Source organism: Neofelis nebulosa, chromosome 10 (assembly GCF_028018385.1).
Source record: "Neofelis nebulosa isolate mNeoNeb1 chromosome 10, mNeoNeb1.pri, whole genome shotgun sequence".
Taxonomy (NCBI): domain Eukaryota; kingdom Metazoa; phylum Chordata; class Mammalia; order Carnivora; family Felidae; genus Neofelis; species Neofelis nebulosa.
This window is the reverse complement of record NC_080791.1, coordinates 22,476,204-22,500,426: the sequence shown is the minus strand read 5'-3', so window position 1 is coordinate 22,500,426 and position 24,223 is coordinate 22,476,204. Positions and strand designations below refer to the sequence as shown.

The 24,223-nt window shown below is 35.9% G+C and overlaps 1 protein-coding gene across 4 annotated transcripts in view; it reads right to left on the bottom strand.

Annotated features, from left to right (window-relative positions):
• Positions 1-10,666: 10,666 nt before the first annotated feature.
• CHEK1 (checkpoint kinase 1) overlaps positions 10,667-24,223 on the bottom strand; it is a 31,370-nt gene continuing 17,813 nt past the window's right edge. For all 4 annotated transcript variants that reach the window (XM_058687222.1, XM_058687223.1, XM_058687224.1 and 1 more), the window contains exons 6-13: positions 23,312-23,500; positions 22,769-22,873; positions 20,161-20,256; positions 16,389-16,497; positions 16,014-16,191; positions 15,611-15,742; positions 13,037-13,138; positions 10,667-11,542 (exon numbers count right to left, since the gene is read on the bottom strand). In XM_058687222.1, coding sequence (XP_058543205.1) covers positions 11,447-11,542; positions 13,037-13,138; positions 15,611-15,742; positions 16,014-16,191; positions 16,389-16,497; positions 20,161-20,256; positions 22,769-22,873; positions 23,312-23,500 — 1,007 coding nt within the window. In that variant the 3' untranslated portion in view covers positions 10,667-11,446. The remainder of the gene's footprint in view (positions 11,543-13,036; positions 13,139-15,610; positions 15,743-16,013; positions 16,192-16,388; positions 16,498-20,160; positions 20,257-22,768; positions 22,874-23,311; positions 23,501-24,223) is intronic.

The window sequence follows — 24,223 nt, the reverse complement described above, 5'->3', positions numbered from 1 at the left end:
AAAAGACAACAACCAATCAATTACAGCTACATACCACAGTAACAGTTATGGTCCCATACCCACCAATACCAGCACAGGCCAAGTGAGGAGCCTGCACTTCTTTCTATATAATGAGGATATAATCAGCTGCCCAACACCTCTGCTGTAGTTGTGTCAGAGAAGGCCAAGTACAGAGTTGGGATTTCATCCCCAGTAGGAAATAAGGGCCTTCCCAAACAGTGTCAGCGCAGGCCATGGGGAAAGCCAGGACTTTTCTGCCTCCACTCAGCAATAATGGGGAGTAACTTCCCATCCGCACTGGAGTGGTACCAGAGGCAGTCTAGTGGGGTTGGGACTTTCCCCATTACCCAGGAGTAAGGAGGCAGGCCCCATGATAGTATCAGTGGTGACAACATGTGGAGCTGGAAGTCTACCCTGCACAGCAGTAATGAAGAGCTCCCCGACTTGGGTGTCAATGAAGGGCCAATGGAAAACCTGGACATCTGTCTCTACCTGATAGCACAAGATATTGTCCCCTCTCACTGCTGGAGTAGTGTTGCAAAAAAGCCAATTAAAACAAAAGGCTTAAATAAAATTCAACTTCCAAAACACAGTTCAAAATATGTTGTTTCAGGGCACCTGGGTGGCTCAGTTGGTTAAGTGCCTGACTTTGACTCAGGTCATGATCTCGCAATTCAGGAGTTCAAGCCCCACATTGGGCTCTGTGTTGACAGTGCAGAGCCTGCTTGGGATTTTCTCTCTCTCTGCCCCTCCTCTACTTGTGCATACACTCTCTCTCTCAAAATAAATGAATAAAATTTTTAAAAACTGTCCAAGTTTAAAAAAATTACTCTTCATATCAAGAACGAGGAAGATCCCAGACTAAATGGGGGGGGGGGGGGGAGGGGGGCGGGAGAAGACAATGTATGTCAAAATTGAGATGATAGAGATGTTGGATTATCTGAAAAAGATTTTAGCAGCTATAATAAATATGCTTCCATGAGGAATTATGAACATTCTTGAAAAAAGTGGATAGAAAGCCTCAGTAGATAAAATGTCTCAGCAAATAAGTAAAACATATAGAAATACCAAATAAAAGTTTCAGGACTGAAAAATATAATAACCATAATAAAAAACTCAGTGGATTGGACTCATCAGCAGAATGGAGAGGAAAGGAGAATAAGTGAACGAGAAGACAGAAAAGAGAAATTCCCCAATCAGAAAACAGCAAAAAACTAAACAAAAAATATACATATAAACACAAGAACAGAGCCTATAACAAAAGATCTAACATTCACGCCATTGGAGTCCCTAAAGAGAAGAAAACAGGACTGAAAATATACTTAAATAACAGCTGAAAACTTCCCAAATTTAGAGAGACACAAACTATATATTCAAAAAGCTGAGAAAATACCGAATAGCAAAAATCTAAAGAAACCTACACTAAGAACCATCATAATTAAGCTTCTAAAAACTAAAGACAAAAAAAAACTTTAAAAAATTTATTTTTAATTGTAGTTGACATACAATCCTTAGTTTCAGGTATAAACATAGTGATTTTATAATTATATACATTACGAAATGCTCACCACAGTAAGTGCAGCTACCATCTGTCATCATACAGTTACAATATTATTCGTTATATTCCCTACACTGTACTTTTCATCCCTGTAACTTCTTTATAACTGGAAATTTATACCTCTTAACTCTCTTTACCTATTTCACCCATCCCCCCATCTTCCTTTCCTCTGGCAACCATCAGTTTTTTCTTTATCTTTGTGTCTGTTTCTCTTTTTTTAATATATATATCCCATATACAAGTGAAATCATATGGTATTTGTCTTCCTCTGTCTGACTTATTTCATTCAGCACAACACTCCTACTAGGTCCATCCATGTTGTCACAAATGGCAAATTTTCATTTTTTATGGCTGAGTAATTTTCTATCAACACACACACACACACACACACACACACACACAGTCCACCTCTTCTTTATCCACTCATCTATCAATGGACACTTGGGTTGCTTCCATATCCAACAAACATGGGATGCATATATCTTTTCTAATTAGTGTTTTTGTTTTCATTGGGTAAATACCCCAAAGTGGATTTACTAGATTGTAAAGTATTTCTATTTTTAATTGAGGAACTTCCACATTCAGAGGAAAAAAAAATGTTAAAAATAGCCAGAGAAAAACAAAACCTTATGTGTAGTGAGAAAACAATTAGAACTCCACTTTTATACAGGATTTAAAAGACAAATGCATAAAAAATAACTGTAAATCTGGGGCGCCTGGGTGGCTCAGTCGGTTAAGCGTCCGACTTCGGCTCAGGTCATGATCTCGCGGTCCGTGAGTTCGAGCCCCACGTCGGGCTCTGTGCTGACTGCTCAGAGCCTGGAGCCTGTTTCAGATTCTGTGTCTCCCTCTCTCTCTGACCCTCCCCCGTTCATGCTCTGTCTCTGTCTCAAAAATAAATAAACGTTAAAAAAATTTTTTTTAAATAACTGTAAATCTATGTTAATAGGTATATGATATATAAAGATATAATTTGTGACAACAATAAAATGGGGAAGGGAAGAAGCAAAGCTGTAAAGGCCTAGAGTCCTTTCATGCCAAAATTAAGTTGGTGTTAAATATATTGTAATAACTATAGGATGATGGGAATGTAAAATGGTACAGCTACTGTGGCAAACAATATTGTGTTATCTCAAAATATTAAAAACAGATTTACCATATAACTAATGATTCCACTTCTAGGTATATTCCCAAAAGAACTGAAGGCAGAGACTTAAATAGATATTTGTACACTCATGTTCACAGCAGCCGTACAGCTGTACAACAGCCAATAGGTACAAACAACCCAAATGTCCATCAAAGGATAAATGGATAAACAAAACGTGGATTATAATACAATGGAATATTATACAGCCTTTCAAAAGGAATGAAATCTGATACGTGCTGTAATAGGGATAAACCTTGAGAACAAATGCTAAGTGAAATGAACTAGACACAAAAGGACAAATATTGTATGATTCTACTTCTATGAGGGACTAGAGGTACTGTATTCAAAGCCATAGAAACAGACAGAATGTTGAGTGCCAGTGGCAAAGGGTAAATGAGGCGTTAGTTTCATATGTACAAGAGTTTCAGTGTGGGAAGATAAAAAAGTTCTGGGAATGGATGATGATGATGATTGCATCACAGTGTGAATGTACTGAATGTCACCAAACAGGACACTTAAAAATACTTAAAATGATAAATTTTATATTGTATATATTTTACCACAATTAAAACTAAGACACAGCAAGATTTTTTTTAGATTCAGACAGATTATTCTAAAATGTATACGAAAAGACAAAGGACTAGAATAGCTAAAACAATTTTGAAAAAGACAAACTGGAAGGAATCAATCTACCAAATTCACATTATATAGTTGTAGTAATCAAGATTGTGGGGTATTTTTGGAAAGATATACATATACATCAATGACACAGAACAGAGAACCCAGAAACAAACCTACACATACACCCAACTGATGTTTTTACAAAGGTGTGAAAGCAATTCAATGGAGGAAAAATAACCTTTTCAGCATACGGCAGTGGGACAACTAGATATTCAGAGGAAAAAGAAATTAAACTCGACTGAAGGCTCACACCTTACACAAAAATTAACTCAAAATGCATCACAGCCTTCAATGTAAAATGAAAGAACAAAAACTTTTAGAAATAATATAGGAGAAAATCTTTGAGATCTAAGCCTAGACAAAGGATTATTAGACTCTTTGTCTAATAGATCCCCAAAACATCATTCATAAAATGAAAAATTAATAATTGGACTTGATTTTAATTTAAAACTTCTGTCATTTTCAGACCCATTAAGAAGATGAAAAGGCAAGCTACAGAATGGGACAGTGTATTTGCAAACCATATATCCAACACGGAACCAGCATCTAGGACATACAAAGAACTTCCAAAACCCAACATAAAAAAATCCAATTAGAATATGAGTGAGACATGAAAAAAACATTTTATCAAAGATACACAGATGGCAAGAAAGCACATGAAAAGATATTCAACATCATTAGCTACTAGGGAAATGCAAATCAAAATTATAATGAGATATTACTATAATTTTCTCAAAAACATTTATATAGACAGAATTACATATAAACACACATATTAAAATACAAAACAACAGTATATAAAGTAGAAAAATATAAGGTTCTTAGATTGCCCAGAAAGAGTATAAGTGATTAGCTTCAGGCTTTGATAAGTACGTACCTTGTAAATTCTAGAGAACCGGTCCTCCCTGCCCTCACCAAAATAAGAGTTATAGTTTCAAACTAGACAAAGAAGACTAAATGAGTTTTAAAGAAATACCAAGGAAGGCCAAACAAGACAAAAAAAAAGGAGAAAAGAATTTAAGTACAGGGGGACCAAAGTAAAATGGTAGAAATAAATCCAAATATATCAGTAATTAAACTGAGTACAAATGGAGTAAGTGTGCCAGTTAGGGAAAGATCATCAGATTGGATTAAAAGATAATTAAAAGAGGTGCATTTTACACATGGCTTAGAAGAGTTAAAAGAAAAGGAGTGGAAAAGATATGCCATACAAATATTAACCAATAGAAAGCCTGTGGAGCTACCTTAGTATTGGACAAAGAGCATTACTATATCCATATAGAATGCCATGTCAAAATAAACAAATGGCTTAATTCACTGAGAAGATATGACAAGTTTGCACCTGTATGTAAACTAAATCATCGCTCCCAAATGCAAAGTAAAATTAATAGAATCACAAGGAAAAATACACAAATCCACAATCGTAGTGAATTTTAACTTCGTCAGTAATTCAGTGAATAAGAAGTAGGATATCAAAAATTTGAATATGTTACCTGCATTGATTAGATATATATGGAAGTTTATACCCAACAATTATATACACCATATTCTTTTTAAGCACAGATGGAACATTTACAAAATTTAACTGTATTCTGAACCACCAAATAAGACTTAACAAATTTCAAAATACTGAAACTATATAAAGTATGCTTTATGACCACAATACAATTAAGCTAAAATTTACTTTAAAATATTCACAAAACTATTACCACCCAGCAAATATAAGTTTATACCCAAGGGAACTGAAAATTGCATGAATATGTACAAAAGTGTGTATAATAATGTTCACAGCAGCCTTTTCATAATAGCCAAAAGTAGAACAAACCCAAATATCCATCAACTGATGGATAAACACAAAGTAGTATCCACATATTATTATTCAGCCATAAAAAGGAATGGAAACCTGATACATGTTACAACATGGATAAACCTTGAACACATTAAGTAAAAAAACAGACAGAAAAGGCCACACATTATACAATTCCAAAATAAGCACATCCATTCAGACAGAAAGTAGATTAGTGCTTCCCAGGGGCTAAGGGAGGAAAAAATGAGTATAAGGTTCCTTTGTGGAGTGATGAAATGTCCTGGAATTAGATGGTGGTGGTGACTGTTGCACAATTTTGTGAACACACTGCAAACCACTAAATGGTACACTTTTTAAAGAGTGAATTTTATGGCATATAAATTGCATCTTAATAAAAGTTTTTAAATAAAAACAATTCCCAAAGGTTTGGAAATTCAGGAACATAATTCTAAATAATCTATGGGTCAAAAATAACTCACAGAGATAGAAAAATGTGAGCCAGATAAAATACAACGAATGAAATTTATGACTTGAAATGGTACTTAGAGGGATATCTACGAGGGGACAGAGAATCCCAAGTAGGTCTGCACTGTCCTGACCATGAGATCATGATGTGAGCTGGTCAGACGCTTAACCAAGCCACCCAGGCACTCCTGGAAATCTATGATTTTAAATGGTTATATGCAACACATATAACTGACACAGAACTAGTATCCTGAAGTATGTATGTAAGTTTTTCTTTCTTTAATGAGAGACAGACAGCGAGTAGGGGAGGGGAAGAGAAGCAGGGAGACAAAGAATCCAAAGCAGGCTCCAGGCTCTGAGCTGTCAGCACAGAGCCTGACCTGGGGCCTCAAACTCCCGAACCGCAAGATCAAGACCTGAGCTGAAGTTGGATGCTTAACCGATTGAGCCACCTAGGCACCTCTCCTGAAGTATATATTTAAAGAAACAGGAAACAGAGGAAGCATGAGAAACTGTATCACAATGATGCCATCAGTAAATCCAGACCAAAGAAAATTACAGAGTAAACCAGCTGGATTCTTCTATCAATAATTTCAAGGTTAAAAGAGTCAGAAAGAGGGAGGGAGGCTGAAGGGGAATTTGTAGACCAAAATCAAGTTAAAAGACATCAGTCAATTGCTGACGTGGGCCTTATTTGGATCCTGATCCAAAATGTACTGTAAAAAACAAGAATTGGAAATCTGAACACTGAATCAATGAAGAGCAGTCAGTGGGAGTAGGATAATCTTTTCAATAACCAGTCCTGGGGCACCAGGGTGACTCAGTCAGTTAAGTGTCCAATTCTTGGTTTCAGCTCAGGTCATGATCTCATGGTTCATGACATCGAGCCCCATGTAGGGTTCTATGCTGACCCAGAGGCTGCTTGGGATCCTCTCTCTCTCTCTCTCTGCTCCTCCCTCACTCATGCTCTCTCTCTCTCTCTCAAAATAAATACATAAACTAAAAAATGTTTTAAAAAACGGCCAGTTTTTTAATTTAAAAATTGGATAAATTTAAAATTGGATAGCCAAGTGGGGGAGGGGAGGAATGAAACTTGACCTCTGCCTCACATTATACACAAAATCCATTTTCAAGTGGATTGTAGATCTAAACGTGAAAGCCAAACTATAAAGCTTTTAGGAAATAACATACAAGAAAATCTTCACGACCTTGAAGTAGAGAATGAGTCCTTAAATAGGAAACAAAGCCAGCCAAGAAAGGTCTTACTTGAACTACATTAAAATTATAAACCTCCATGAAACATGAAACACTAAGTCACAGAACAGGAGAGTGTACATACTACTCATGCAACTGACAAAGAACTAGTACGCTGAACACACGAATTAAAATCATTAAGGAAAAGAAAAAACAGAAGAAAAATGAGGAAAAGACGGCGGGTAGGGGGGGTATATCATAAGATACTCAACCTCATTTAAACTTAGGAATGAGCAAATTAATACCAAAGACATTACACACCAGTAATTTGGCAAAAATTAGACCGATAACAATAAACACAGGTGGAAAATCTGAGAACACTAGACATACATATTCTGCTATGAAAATTCTGATACTTTAGATCATTCCAAACTTTTTCCAGCAATTGCATCCTCTTTTCATATGACAGTATAAATTGGTACAATCACCTTAGAAAAGTTTGCCATTATTCTATTCAAGTTGAAGATATAGATATCCTAAAACCCAGCCATTTGCTCAGAGGTATATATACTAGTCTCCAGGACCTAGAGAAATTCATGGACATGTACAACAATGTTCTTAGCAGGCGTGTTAATAATAGTGTCAAACTATAAATACTCCAAATAATCCAACCTATTAGCACTAGAGTGAATACATAATTAGTGGTATATGTTCATAAATGGCATCCTATACAGTAATTAAAATTGATGAATTCGATACATGCCATAGCATAAATATAAAAAGAATGCAACATATAAAAACTACATACAGCCTAATTTCATTTATATGATGTTCAAAAACAGGCAAAACTAAACTGTATCATTTAAGGATGCATAAATAGCTGAGAAAACTAAAGAAAACCAAAGAGAGGATTATTACAAAAATAAGCTTTATAATTACTTCTGGGGGAAGGGAGTGGTCTGTAAGAAGGGGCCAAGGGAAGGCTTATAAGGGTCCAGAAATGCTCTTTCTTCAATTCAGTTTGGTTAAACAGATGTTAACTTTATAACTGCTTATTAAACTGTATGTGTTTTATGTGTTTATATTTATCTCAGCAATCACCCACTACACATACCACACCACACCAACCCCACACACACACACGCGTGCGCAGCACTCATTGATCTCTCCAACAAAATTTTAGCTGTTATCTTGGGATAAGAATCCCTTTCCCATTTTTTACACTTAGCAAATTTTCACTGATAAATAAACATTAATTTTAAAAATGGGAGAAAATGCCTTCTCCCAAATGGCATAGTGAACACTGCAGAAAAATTAGAGCAGCTTATGTTTATTGAATGCCTTTTGTGCAACCCAGTATCCTATACTCTTCATACACATTAACTCATTTAAGATTAAAAACAACCCTAGAATGTTTTCCAGAGGCAGTTGCTTGGGCTCACATAATTGTAAATGTGAGAGCTAATCTGTCCAAGTCTGAATGGAACTTTCCCCACTATTCTACACAAATCCCAATAGCTGAGAAAGTTTGTTTACTATGCACCTATTCACCTTCCCCGTACAATGTTCTGTAGCATTTTCTTCATCTGATATTTAATTCATTCATTTATTCATCAAATACTTGTTTAGTACCTGCTATATCCCAGATCCTGTTCCATATGTAAGATATACTAAAGGGCAAGAAGGGAGAGGGGGGAAAAAAAGAAAGAAAGAAAGAAAGAAGAGAGAGAGAGAGAGAGAGAGAGAGAGAGAGAGAGAGAGAGAGAGAGAGAAAGAAAGAAAGAAAGAAAGAAAGAAAGAAAGAAAGAAAGAAAGAAAGAAAGAAAACAAAGGAGGAAAAGATATGACAAAGTTCAAGCTTACATTTTAGTAGGGGACACAGATAATAAATAATTTCAGATAGTAATCAGTTCTATGAAGAAAACAAAACAATGGGACAGTGATTGGGGATAGTAGAAACATTTGGGCTGAGATATGAATACTAAATAAGCCATACAAACTACTGGAAGGGGTTCCAGGCAGTGGCAGCTGTAAACATCAAAGCCCGGTAAGGGGAATGAGCCTTGGCATACCCAATGAATAGAAGAAGAAGTAGAAGGCCACTATGCCTATAGTACGGTAGGCAAAGAGGACAGATGGTGTATCTTGCAGGTCAGTCCAAGCAAAGAATTTAGATTCCATTTTTGATGCAATGGGAAGTCACTGGAGGTTTTTAAGCAAGGAATGTCACAGTACAATTTATCTTTTAAAAAAAACCAGCTTGGGATCTATGTCAAGAAAAGGCTTTGAGGGAGCAAGGGTTGGGAAATGGCAAGAGTGGAAGTGGGAAGACATTAGTTTTTAGTAAGAAATCCAGGGAGGAGATGAAGGAGCTTGAACTGGAGTGATAGCAATCAAAATGGAGAGAAGTGTTCATCTTTCAGATCTATTCTGAGGGGAGATAAGATAACTGAGTGTCTATTTCTTCGTTAAGTAACCATTCGCTGCATGCTGTAATACATAAGGCATGTTCTAGGTGCTGGGGACACAGAACTGAACAAGACAGATGGGATTCCTGACTTCAAGGAGCTTAAATATTACATATTGCAATGGAGGAGACATTTAATAGGTAAATAAAAATATAATGTCAGATAATAAGTGTTATGATGAAAAACAAAGAATGATAGAAGTGGGGTAACATTTTAGGTAAGTCAATGAAAGACTGTATAACATGTGACACTTAAGCACAGACTTAAAGTGAAGCACAAATCACATGAGTCTGGGGAGTAAAGCACTCCAGAGAGAGGGAACAGCAAAGAAAGACCTTGAGGTGAGAATGTGCTTACACTGCGAGTGGAACAGCAGAGCAAATGCAGCTACAGCAGGATGAGTAAGTCAGAGAGCAGCAGAGGAGGCACAAAATGTGGCGAGGACGGGTCCTATAGGGCCAAGAGGTCAGAGAAAATTCTAAATTGTGTTTGAAGTGTGGTGAAAAGTCATGAGAGTTGAGAACTGGGGAGGGATACCTGATTCACATTTTAGAAAGGTCATTCTGACTACTTTTTTGAACTGTTGAAGAGTAAGTAATATGAAAAGAGAGATAACAGAGACTTCAACTAGAGTACTTCTAGGAGAGATGTGAAGTCGGATAGGTTGTAGATAAATCTGCTAAACTGAATAGGATTTGCTGTATTAAGTTTAGAATATGAAAATCATGTCAAAGAGGATTCCTGGGGTTTGGGCTTAAGGCACTGGAGGGCTGAATGTAACATTTACTAGGATGGGAGGAACTAGGGAGGAATGGGTTGTAGGACTGGGACCAAACGTTGGTTTTGGTCGTGTGTTCACTATTAGTCAAGTGGAAATTGTCAGCTTGGCTATGGCTGTAAAAGTCTGGAACTCAGGGAAGAGGTCAAAACCTGAGATAACTTTGTTTTTGAGAGTTACTAATGACAAGTTCTCAAGAAGAAAATTCCTTTCATTTTTGAGATTTTACTGGCTCAATTCGTCAGAGCCACCTATTGGTTCAAATTTATTTCTCCTATGGATATACTGCAGCAACACAATTTACCAGTATACACTAATAATGATAAAACTCTAACCATAAAACTTCATGTTCTTAGCAGACTAAGATGATTAATTTTATAAATTACCAAGAAAAAGGAATACAGGCCCCAACCTAATACATTCAAAAATTAATATAAATTTTATCAGAAAAACAAAGTCTTAGTAAATCTAGCAGATCTATTTCTGTCACAGCTTCTTTCTTTCTCCCTCCTCTATTATTCCCTACCACCTAGAAGCTTGGTCACCAATAAGTCCACAGAGTTAGCTCTTCATTTTCAAAATAAAATTTATTTCTTTAATAAAGAATTAAAATATGGCTGTGAAAGTAGAAAATAATATAGAAAAATATTTAAAATGTGCAATAGTAGTTTTAGAGTAAAGGTAGTTAAGCATTAGAGTTTATGCTCAACTTCTACTTGAAAGACCAACCAGTATTATATATATTATTAACCACACTGGAAAAAAACATACCTACTTGCAATTTTAATTAACAGTTATAATTCAAAAACAGATTTATATACTTGGTCATGCCCTTGTGAAAATAGAAGTACAAATCTTGAGGATATATTTTTTGAAGTTGGCTTCACTTTATAGGCTGATAAATCTACTGTCCAAAAGTTACAGGGATTGCTTTTATTACTAATCCATCCATATAACTAAATCAACATGAAGGAAACATGTACTTTTTGGATAAAACCAAATGTTTTGTTAACAATGCGACAAGAATATCATCTTTCATTACATTGGTATAAAAGCTGGTAAGCTCATGTATTCCCAAAGTATGGTTTCCATCACATGTAGACACTAAACACAAGATGAAGAAATATCTAATGAATTCTATCCATTCGTTCCCCAAATCTTTAGTTATAATGAAGATACAGGTATTGTTTGTATGCAGGACATACAAAAAGAATTGGAAAATGTTTGGCTAGAGGGAAGACAACTCTTCAGGGACTAATGTTTGCAGTTTGCAGAATAGGATAATCTTCTCTAGGAAGAATAATGTCAACATAGCAGCACTATATTCACCAGGAATCCAATGGATCTCTCATGTGGCAGGAAGCCAAACCTTCTGGCTACTCACAACATCACTCAGTTTCCCTTTAATCTTCAGGAAGTGTCTCTTGAATTCCAATCCGTCACCCTATATTAGGAATAATATCCAAAAAAAAAAAGTCAAAAAAAGAGACTGCCATAAAATCAAACTTTCTTTAGTGGTAACTAAAGGCAACTATCCTTAGGTATGTCCAGCTACAATTCCCTTCAGGTCTTCTTATGAAGACCAAATATTCTCAAAGAAATGGCTACATAAATAATTCTAACTTGATTTTGGGCCCATCACTGTTCCCACTACACTGGGCTCAGAGAGCAGAAACAATGGCAGCTTGTCTGTTTCAAGCATTGGTAACTCTGGACCTAAGTCACTGTTTTCCATAGGCACTGGGGGTTTGTAAACTAAAATTAAGCTACACAACTACACTGAAATCTTGCCAAAATACTGTGGCAACAAAGCCAGTCGTTCAGTTATAAGAAAGATTTCACTACAGTAGGATCTTAATAATTTAATTCCATACTAAGCATCTAACAGCAAAGCTCCAATTTCAGAATGTGACCTATTTCTCCAACCTCCTTTAGAGCCATGTACAACCTCTCAGGAAATAGAGAAAATGCTATTTTGGTCTTCTATCAGAACGAGTAATCTCTAAAGAAATAACCAGAAGTGTGAACAAAACTCTGTGTACATGAACATTAATCACAGACTTACTTATGACAGATAAAGATTCATTAATGATATTGTACATTTTGACAAACACATAATTGTAATTAAAAAGATGTATTTGGATTCAATAAGAAAAAGTTTAGAATGCCTTTTTTTTGAAGTTTATTTATTTTGAGAGAGAGAGAGAGAGAGAGAGAGAGAGAGAAAGAGAGAGAAAACATAAACAGGGGAGGGGCAGAGACAGAAGGAGAGAGAATCACAAGCAGGCACTGAGCTGTCAGAACAGAATCCGATACGGGGCTCAAACTCCTGAAGGGTGAGATCATGACTGAGCTGAAATCAAGAGCCAGACACTCAACCAACTGAGCCAACCCAGGTGCCCCAAAGCTTAGAATGCTCTAAAATAATCAGGGTAATTACTGGTGGGTAGCATAATTTAGGATTATTTTTATTTCATTTTTACTTATTTACATTTTCTACAAAAAAGACTTTGTTTTAGAAGAATGACAAGAATGAATGCTCATAACATTGAATAAGAAGCAAGTTACCATATTTTACACATGCCATGTAAATACAAATAAATGGCATTAAAAAAAATCTCTACGTAAGAGTATTTGCATATAGTACATACTAAAGAAGTAGTAAGACTACTATAATATAGTAAAAAATAAGTCTCTGTTCTCTCTGGATAAGATTAAACTTGATTTTTATTTTCTCCTCTATATGTTTTCATATTTTTTAGGTTTCTACAACGAACACGTAATACTTCTCTAACAAAAGCAAAACAAAGTTTTTTAAAAAAATGTGCTATTCTAGGGGCATCTGGGTGGCTCGGTTGATTAAGCATCTGACTCTTGATTTTAGTTCAGCACACTCTGTCTCTCAAAAAAAAAAATAAAAAAGTGCTGTTCTACATACCTTAGATAGCCGAAAGTCAACCAAGATCTTCTCATCCATTTCTACCAAGTTCACTTTGAAAATCAGTTTATTGTTTCTCCTATCAGTTGTTGATACAGTAACCTAAGGCAATAAAAATCAGGTTAGTCCAAATTACAAAAATATCTATAATAATTCTCACTTCAAGGAATGACTATAAAAAATACACTGGTGTACCACAATTATGCAAAACTAGAACAACACATCATGTTCTGGAAAAATACAAAACACATACATTGCTTCTGGGAATGTAAATGGTGCAGCTGCTTTGGTAAACCACTTGGCAGCTCCTCAAAAAGTCAAACGTAGAGTTACTCTATGCTTTAGCAATTCTATTAGCAGGTATAGAGCTAAGAAATTGAAAACATATTGTTATGGGTGCAATTGTATCCTCTCAAAATTCGTATGTTGAAGCCCTAACTCTTTAGAATACGATTATATTTGAAGACTGGGCCTTTAAAAAGGTAATTAAGTTAAAAATGAGACCATTAGGTGGGCCCTAATCCAATATGACCGGTGTCTTTGTAAGAAAAAAAAGTTAGCATACATAGATACCAGGTATGCATGCACACAGAGGAAAGACCATCTGAAAGCCAAGAAGAGAAGCCTCCAAGGAAACCAACCCTGCTGCCACCTTGATCTTGGACTCCGGTCTCTGGAATCTTGAGAAAACAAATTTCTGTTGTTTAAGCACCCAGTCTCTGCTGTTTTGTTATGACAGCCCTGGCAAACTAAAACACATGTAAATTCATACAAAAACTTGTATAAGGGGCGCCTGGGTGGCTCAGTTAGTTAAGTGTCCAACCTGGGCCCAGGTCATGATCTCACAGATCATGAGTTCAAGCCCCACGTCGGGCTCTGTACCGACAGCTCGGAGCCTGCAGCCTGCTTCAGAGTCTGTGTCTCCCTCTCTCTGCCCCTCCCCAGCTCGTGCTCTGTCTCTGTTCTCTCAAAAATAAATAAACATTACAAAAAAAATTTTTTAACGTATGTAGCAGCATTATTCATATAATAGCCTATAAGTAGAAACATCCCAAATGTCCATCAACAGGAAAATGGACAAATAAAATGTAGTCTTCTATCCACATAATGGAATATTACTTGCCCGTAAAAAGGAATGAAGTAGTAATGAATGTAAACAACACAGATTATCCCTGAAAACATGCTAAGTAAAATAACACAGACACAAAGAGCCATTTATATGACATTATATGACTCCAGTTATATGAACCATCCAGAATAGGCAGTCCACAAAGACAGAAAGTAAATCAGCTGCCAGGGAATGAAGGGAGGGAAGAATGAGGAGTGACCACTAATTGGTATAAAGTTTATTTTGGGGGCAATGGAATGTTCTGGAATTAAGTGATGATAATAGCACAATCTTGTGAATACACCAAAACCACAAAATTGTACACTTTAAAATGGTTAAAGTGATGATTTTTATGTTATGTGAGTTTTATCTCAATAAATCTACCTGACCAAAAAAAAGTAAGTTACCCCACACAAGGGAGAGGAAAATCAGACTGGCCTCAGATTTCTGCATAGTAACAATTTCCCTTAACTTTTAATTTTGAAAGCTTACAAATCTACAAAACAACTGAAAGAATCTACAATAAATAACCATATATCCTTCATTGATTTTATCAACCTAGATAAGTATGTGTTTACTTGTCTTTTTTGTGTGTGTTTTTTTAAGTTTTTCAACCAAGCTATAGAAGACATACACTTCAACATATTTCTCCTATGAACACATTCGCCTACAAACCACGATATGATGACAACACCCAAGAAATTTGACACCGATACAAAAACAATATCTAACATAAAAACCATATTAAATTTCTCCAATCATCCCAATAACACTCTTTAAAGCTTTTTTTCCCCTTTAAATCCATGATCTAGTGAAAGATCATGCATTACATTATTTATCAGGCTTCTTTAATACATAATATTCCCCTCATGTTGTTTTTCATGACATTAAAGTTTTTGAAAAACCTAAAGACAGATTAGAATTTCAATGATACAGGGGCTCCTGGGTAGCTCAGTCAGTTAAGTGTCTGACTTTGGTTCGTGAGTTCGAGCCCTGCATAGGGCTGTGCTGACAGCTCAGAGTCTGGAGCCCGCTTCAAGTTCTATCTCCCTCTTTCTCTCTGTCCCTCCCCTGCTCACACTCTGTCTCTCTTAAAAATAAATAAACATTAAAAAAAATAAAAAAATAAAGAATTTCAATGATACAAATATGCCATAATAACATAAACAACAAAAACTGGTAGGTGGGAGCAGGGGAGGTGGAAGAAATATGGGATTGTTAATGTATTCATCTTTCATAAAGGGAATCTTTGTTACTGTTACAATTTAAGTATATGCAGTTTTTAAGAAAATAATGACTTGAGTATTTTTAATAACCTTAGAGAAGACTTTCAATATTATTTAAGGTAAACAACATTTTACTTAAATCCTTTGAATTTCAATTGTTTCTTTTTTGAAAATATACTGATAATGATCTTTTTTACTCAAATATTTACATTTTTCTTTAGGAAAATCAATGAAACATACCTGATTCATACAGCTCTTTTTCCATTGATAGCCCAGTTTCTCACAAGTCTCTTTCAGGCATTGGTAAGATTTGTCTGCATCCAATTTGGTAAAAAACCGTGTCATTCTTTTAACCAAGCGTTGCCAAGGGTTCTACATGTCAAACAGAGGAGACCTGAATGAATCTGGTATCACCAAAAGCAGTCATATCACAACTAATTGGTCTGAAAATTCTCTTCTGTGACTTAAGATTCTTACACATCAAAGTATCTTCTAATTCTTCCTTCCTTTGCAAAAAAAAAAAAAATCTGTATATGTTAAAGTGTTAATACAACATTTCTAAGATTTATACATTTAAAAAAAGGCTTTATGGCAAAAAACTAGAGGGTTTTCATTATTTATTTGAAAAACAAAATTCCCTTACCTGTGAGGATCCTGGGGTGCCAAGTAACTGACTATTCAGGAGCATATGATCAGGACATGTGGGCTGGGAAAAACTGATCCCTTGTACCAGTTTATCAATATATGAAGGACTGGTGTCCCATAAGGAAAGACCTGTCCGTGGTTCTGGTTGGGAACTGGAGTACTTCACATTTTCTTCACTGAGGCATTGAGATACGGGGAAAATATATATTTTTAGATAAAATCAATCTGGCCTTTCTTATATCACATTACCATTCTCACACTGATAAACATACATTCACTATTAAGAAAAAAAAAAAAATATATATATATATGCATTACTTCTTATGGGAGTACTACATTCAACAACTATTTGATCTTTGCTGATTTATCTTACCTAGAAGCACTGTTCACTGGAGAGAAGTCCAAATTGGATTGAATGTGCTTAGAAAATGCACTAGGAGACTCTGATATACCACCTGAAGTGACTCGGGGCCTCTTTGCCCCTAAAAAACAGAAAACATAAATACAAATATTTTCAAGTCTCCTAAGCAATGTTCTTCAACTAACCCCACTGGAAAATTCAAGAAGTAAAAACACATCTAAATCCATGTATTTAAAGCAAAATAGTTATATAAGACAAATAGTGGCTCTTTGTACATGATTACAAAAGAAATATCATTATAAACTTATGAGAACTCACTTATCAAATTACACATTTCACAAATCCTGACCTGTAAGCATGTTCCAAGTATGGGGTTAAGGCCACAATTTTAATGGTACCATTTATGGTAAAAGAACAGTGTTCTATGAAGACAAAGAGACCTAGCTAGAAAACCAAAACTTTTAAAAATAGAAAACAATTTATGACAGTGGTGATAAATATTATGAATCTGCTCTATCCAACATTCTTTGCTCCCTGGAAAAGCTTTACCAAGAATAATCATTATACAGAAAATGATGCCACTATAAATTCATTGGTTACTACCATCCGCTGAATCTTCAACACTGTGTTTCTCTAGTTTCCTCTCCCTTTCTACACAATGATCTCTTCAAAACTTCTATACTCTTGTCAAATTCCCATAACGACCCACCACCACCACCTCACTGCTTCGCATTCGATACCATCTCCAAGTGCACAAAGAAAATAAGTCATTAGAAACTCCTTCAATTTGCCACTACTAAATCTGTCAATTTACTTGCACTGTTACCCATCCTTCCCTCTTCCATGCTCCCATAAAATGTTCATCTCTGTACTTGTACGTGAGCCTATGCCCTCCTATCTCAGGGGGTCTTGATGCTCCTTCATTCCTTCTCTCTTGACCTTCAGCCTCCTCCTCTCAACTGGAACGGTCCCAAAGTCATTTAAACACACTTACATTTAGCCGAACATTTTATTTACTAACTAATTCATTCAAATATTTTATTTTATTAAGCCTACTATACATCAGGCAGTAAGAGGAAAGAAACAGCAGGCTGGTATGCTGATGAGAAAGCAGTAGAGAGGGAAAAATTAATGATGCAGGAGGAAGACAAAAGAATTGTCTCTGAGTAGGCAAAAGAGAAATGGGCCTCGTGCATAAGAGAGAGAGCTAGTATATATCTGGAGCAGACAATTTATTCATAGCAACAAAGGAGAAAGCAGAATATATGAGCACAGAGGCAGCTGGTTAGGTGGCTGGAGATGGTGATGGGAGCTTATGGAAGTTGCCTTATGATTGTTTCTATTTCCCAGTGAAATAGGAAGTGAGAGTGAGGACGGGGAAGGAGGTGCTAGAAGTTGAAAAACAAAAAAAAAGGTATACAAATGTGACTTAGAAGACTGAGGTTGTGAAAGAAGTAGGGAAATGCATTATAATTGCCTGGCAGAATTAAGGGCTCACTGGAGATCAGTGATCCTGAATTTAAAGTGAACATTGTTGTGTATTTTGGTCCAGGTGCAATCAGCTGTGCAGGTGTTAAGTATAGAGCAGGTAGAAAACTGGATTAAAATTGGATTAGGTTTTGTCCAGTAAGCATGATCAAGAGAGAACAGGGCAGGAACGCTGAAGCTGAAAGTAAAGAAGTCATTACAATGACTGACCTTGGGATTTAAAGTAGTGACGATGGAACTGAGGACCTAGGGAGGGGACAGGTAAGATATAGTGAAAAGGAAGTAGAATTAATGGACTTCAAGTCTAGGCAGGGTCAAAGGATTGTTGAAGTCAGGGTACTAGAGGAGGAAGCCAGAAAAAAAATATGCCAGCAGTCAAAGCAGGATGTCTGAAGAGAAGATCACTAGAGAGAAGGTAAAGGAAATAGGAAATCAGGATATTCGAAGGGTCATCCAAATGAATATTTAAATCACCAAGAGCCATGACAAAATGTACAAGAGTCACGTTAGAGAGAGTGACAATGTGGCAGGAGTTTTAAATGGGGGTTCAGAAACTGATTATCACAAGGAGGGAACATTAGGAAGTAGTCTGATAATATGAGATTCAAAATGAAGAGGGGAGAAATATGAGAAAAAGGGAGAAAGTAGAAATGAAGGACAAAAAGGATGCCTGCCCCACTCCCAGATTCAAGGGTAGGAGTGTGTGAGAAAGAAAACATCACCACTTGAGGGGAAGCTGTGTTTTCAGGAGACAGCTTGAGTTCAATTAAAACAAAGGGAAAAGGGAAAAGACACATTCAGAGAAGAGTTAAAAACTCCTCACTTATCTTTAGCCATTCTCTCCTCCCATTCACAGCCAGACTTCTTGAATGAGCTGTCTATACTCTGCTTCATTATCTCTCTTTTAGACTATAATCATTGCACTGTCAAGTAAAATTACTCCTAGCCTTTCACCAAACCAGTTCCTGCCATGATCATGAATAACTACTGGGCAAATTTTCAGGCTTCATGTTATTAATTCACTTAACAGTGTTTGCTACTATCACACATTTTCTTCTGTTGGCCTCACTTTTTTCATATTCTCCAGATGTTCCTCCCATCTCTTTGGCTACTTTTCTGTGTCCCTGGCCTCTACTTACTACTTAAATGTTGACATTCCTTAAGATTTCATATACTTAATTTCATCTACCAGTTTAAATTATCATCTATTTGCAGAAAACAACTAAATATTGACATCTCAAGCCTGGTCCTGTCTCCTGAGTTACACACACACACACACACACACACACACACACACACACACACACACTTATTAGACAGTTTTATTTCTCAAAATCAACATGTCCAAAGCCAAATAAAATTTCTCCCCAATTCTGTTTTTCTTAAGTTATATCCCAGTAAATGGCATCACCATTTTCTGAGTTTGTCACCCCAGAAGAGTCATCCTGGATTCCTAATTCTCTTTCATTTTCTACATATAAACAATTACCAGTCCTATCAATTCTAGTTTGTAAGTTTCTTTGGCATCTACCTCTTCCTTCCAAATCCATTGCTACTAACCCAATCCAAGGTACCATCTTCTCACATCTAGGATAAAAAATTTCAAAAACAATGGAAAAAAAAAAAAGTAGGCAGAAGGACCTTTTAAAACCAAATATACGACCGTGTCATTTCCTTGCTTCCTCAATGGCCTTAAGTTAAAGCCCAAAATCCTCAACATGGTTTACAAGGTCCTCCTTCACACTTCGGTCACTATCTACTTCATTTCAAACCTCTCTCCCTCTCCCCCTTCTCTATTCACTCATTTACTCAACAAACATTTACTGAGAGCCTACAATGTACCACACATCATGCTAACGACTAATGACTTAAAATGACAAGCCAGACATGGTCCATGCCATACTGGTCTTCTTTCAAGTTCCTCAAATGTATCACCTTCCAAACTCCAAGACTCTCTAAATGTTGCTTTCTCTGTTCAGAATCTGCCACTCATCTTGCTAGTACTCATCTGGCTAGGTCCCTTTTAATCTTCAGTTCTTAGATTTAATGTGATTTCCTCAGGAAGACAAGTCTTCTAAGTCACTTAAGACCTGGTCAAACACTTAGCTATAGTACTCTGCTTTTCCACTTTATTAACAAACTTAAAATTATTTTTTGTATTTCTGTTTTTCCTACTACACATTATAACCTACATAAGGACAGAGACCATAGGTATCCTGTATTGTTGATTTGTGATACTGAATGCAAGTGCCTTTTCTTTCACAGAAAAAAAATACTTGTATTTTAAGGATATTACCTTTCTTGAGAGGTTTGTTGTACCATCTATCTTTTTTGATGTCTGGAATGGTAATCCTTACTGATGGATTCTCAACTAGGATTTTATGCAGCAAAGCTAAAAATAAAATATTAAGACAACATTTACAAAAGAGACATGCAAATTAGAAACTTGTACTGTGGAATATATTCTCTATTGATCTACTTATATCCAAATATTATTTCCAGGGAGGAGAAAGAATAAAGCTACTTAATTATTGCTTTAATTTCATGCATTTGCTCTTTGCTACTGTCTGTATCTGAGAACGCCATTCCCAGATCTGATGCTCAGTTGTCTGCAAACAAGTAAAGCAAGAACCAGGTGGAAATGTTTCTCCCCATTTGACAACATTAACAAAAAGATTTAAAAATCCTCATCCATTTTCAACACCAAACTCCAGTGTGCCAATATGTCAAGTTACATCCTCATTCACACAGTTTTATAAAGGAAAATTACTTTCTAGTAGCTTTTTAAGAGATAGTAATATAAGTAACTGTCATCCTAAAGTACCTTAATTATTTTGATAAAGAACTCATACATCTCCCAAAACCAAAATTATTTTCTTTTTTTATTGAGGTTTTTTTGTTTATTTGAGAGACACAGAGACAATGAGCAGGTAAGGAAGGGGCAGAGAGAGAGGGAGAGAGAATCCCAAGCAGACTCTGCACTGTCAGTGCAGAGCCCAATGCAGGGTTTGAACTCATGAACCGTGAGATCATGACCTGAGTCGAAACCAAGTGTCTGCCGCTTAACCGACTGAGCCACCTAGGCACCCCCAAAATTATTTTCTTTTTCTTTTTTTTCAATATATGAAGTTTATTGTCAAATTGGTTTCCATACAACACCCAGTGCTCATCGCAAAAGGTGCCCTCCTCAATACCCATCACCCACCCTCCCCTCCCTCCCACCTCCCATCAATCGTCAGTTTGTTCTCAGTTTTTAAGAGTCTCTTATGCTTTTGTTCTCTCCCACTCTAACCTCCTCCCAAAATTATTTTCTAATGGACCAAAGACTTAAATGAAAAACTGAAGGTATAAAAACACAAATGAGGGGTGTCCCCCTGGCTGGCTCAGTCAGTAAAGCATGCAACTCCTGATCTCAGAATTATGAGTTCAAGCCCCACACTGGGCATGGAACCTACATAAAAAATAAACTAAGGGGTGCCTGAGTTGCTCAGTTGGTTAAATGTCCAACTTTTGGTTTCGGCTCAGGTAGTGATCTCATGGTTTTGAGTTCCAGCTGCACTGTGGGCTCTGTGCTGACAGCTCAGAGCCTGAAGCCTGCTACAGATTCTGTGTCTCCCTCTCTCTCTCTACCCTTCCCCCACTCGCACTCTCTCTCAAAATAAACATTAAAAAAAACACACACATATGAAAACACAGGAATTTTCTTCTAAAGTTAGGGGTGGGGAAGACCTTGCCAAACATAACAATACAGTCAGAAAACCACAAAGGACAAAATAATAGATTTGAATAAATAAAAATATAAAACTTCTGCACATGAAAATAGCATAAACAAAATAAAAATGCATGGCAAATTGTGAAAAATATTTGTAACAAATGCAAAGATCTAATGACATTAATGTTTTAAAAAATTCAAAGTAATAAGAAAACCTCCCTGCCAAAAAGTGAGTAAAATAAACCGTCCACAAAAACAGGCAAAAAGCTAATAATCAAATATTTTTAAAAATATATAAACCAATGAGACTGTGGTAAAATGGTACAAACTTTCTGAAAAGTAATTTGGCAAAGTAAACCATAATAATTAAAAACGGCATACATCCTAGGGGCACCAAAGTGGCTTAGTCAGTTAAACGACTGACTCTTGATTTCAGCTCAGGTCATGATCTCATGGTTAGCCTCACACCAGGCTCTATGCTGATGGTGCAAACCCTGCTGGGATTCTCTCTCTCCCTCTCTCTGCCCCTTCTCACAAACATGTGTTCACTCTCTCTCTCTCAAAATAAATATTTAAAAAAAAAAGAACAAAAAACCTGTATACATCCTTGATATTTCTGGATTTGCTTTTTAATTAAATGATTTACAGTATGTGCATTATAGGGATGATCACTGGATCTCTTTCATAAGTAAAAATTTTTTTAAAATATAAGTCTTTGAAACAGTGAATTGGATGCATATAGTAAGACATATCCACATAGCAAAATACCATCACAGCTTTCATTTATAAATAATGAGACAGACCTACAACTATAGTCATGGAAAAATGTACTTGACTATAGCATTAAGACAAAAAAAACAGGTTATAAAATAGCATGTGCAGTATGATCTTATTTTTTGTAAAAACACACACACTTATATACATATACAAAAAACATATACTTGCTATTTATTTTTACAACAAAGTGTAGAACTATATATCGAAACATTAATAGAAACTATTAACGAGTGCCGAGTGCTGGGATTATAGGGTTTTAAAAAATTGTTATTTTCTAATCTATCTGCAAGGATCACAGACTATTTATGTGATTATTTAAAAGTTAAAAAGAAAAAATTTATAAGAAAAAAATGAAAACAACACTAGTCTTCATTATCCAAGAAATCAGTGCTTTCAATCAACATAACCCAGTTACCTAGAGGAGCAGAATCAATTTTTTTCCAAGGGTTGAGGTATGTTTTTTTTTCTTTCCAATCAGAATATTCCTGACAACTGTCACTGGGCTGGTCCCATGGCAATTCTAAAAAAGAAACAAGTCCCAGTTTTGAGTGTTCATGTCATTATATAGTAAAGATTTTAAAGGAAAATAATCAGTGATACAAATCCATTAAATGTTTCCTCCAAATTAATTCAATATGGTTTTCAAACTAAGAATGCTAACTCATAGAAATTTTAGAGGCACCTCAAAGACAGATGAACTACTTCTACCCTACTCTTTCCAAAATTATTCACATGAATTTTAAAAGAGGTTGCTATTGTGGTATTTCATTTAGCAGCTCTACATAAAACTGATTTTTAAAAAGCTTTGACATTAAAAGTTCCAACCTAGTTATAAATAAGTTTACTATCAAAATACTATCATATAAATATGGATTCCCCTGGTTTGTTTTATTTATTTTGGTACAACAAATCTGGCTTTCCATAGACAGGAGTTTCATCATGATTAAAAAGCTCTTACCTCCAGCCAACATTGCTGTAAGTACTATTCCACAGGACCAAACATCAACTGGTTCTGCATGAAATTCTTTTCTCTTTAGAAGTTCTGGAGCAACATAAGGTAAGGTGCCACACATCTTGTTCAATAAACGCTCACGATTATTATGCCGAAACACTGTTGCCAAGCCAAAGTCAGAGATCTTGAGGTTATCTAAACCAAAGGAAAAGTGAATGGCACTTAATAAAGATGTTTTGTAAATAGATATACTTAAAGGAATTAAGTATTACTGGAAAATCACTGGTGTTACTTCAAGTTTGTAGAACTTTTCTACCTTAAAATGACAAAAAAAGACATTTTAAAAGAAATAAAAGACATTTTCACCTAGCTAAACCTTAGAAAAAGGCCTCAGAGCTTCTATTAACTAAAGAAAAATCATCAATACACAAAACAGTTTGGACCAGGTTAAAGACAATGGAGTCAAAAGGGGCTGTCCTTCTGTCAAAAGGGCACTATGGTCTTAGGCTGAAAGCACAGCCAAGTCCTTCATCAACTTGTACAAAGGGCTGGAAGGAGACATCAATAACAAACCAGGTACAACTTTCTCAGCAGCAAACAAACCCACAGAGCAGGAAGAAAATATGTAAAGACATACCAAAACTAAAGATCCACAAACGTTAAAATTTCGTGTCAAAGTGGCTAACTTTAGAAAAGGAGGAGGAACTACGCACAGAAAATAAACCAGAAAGGCAAATTTCCTCTAACTTCATCTTAAACACACACAAACTACAAGCAGAACTTTCAACTTACCCTGTGCTTAGTGAATATCCACCACAACTGACTGATGCTATGCTAGCCAATGCAGGTAAGTGAATTACTAAAGAAGATTAACAACAGACAACTGTTGGGAAAGTTACGAAAACATAGGATATTACT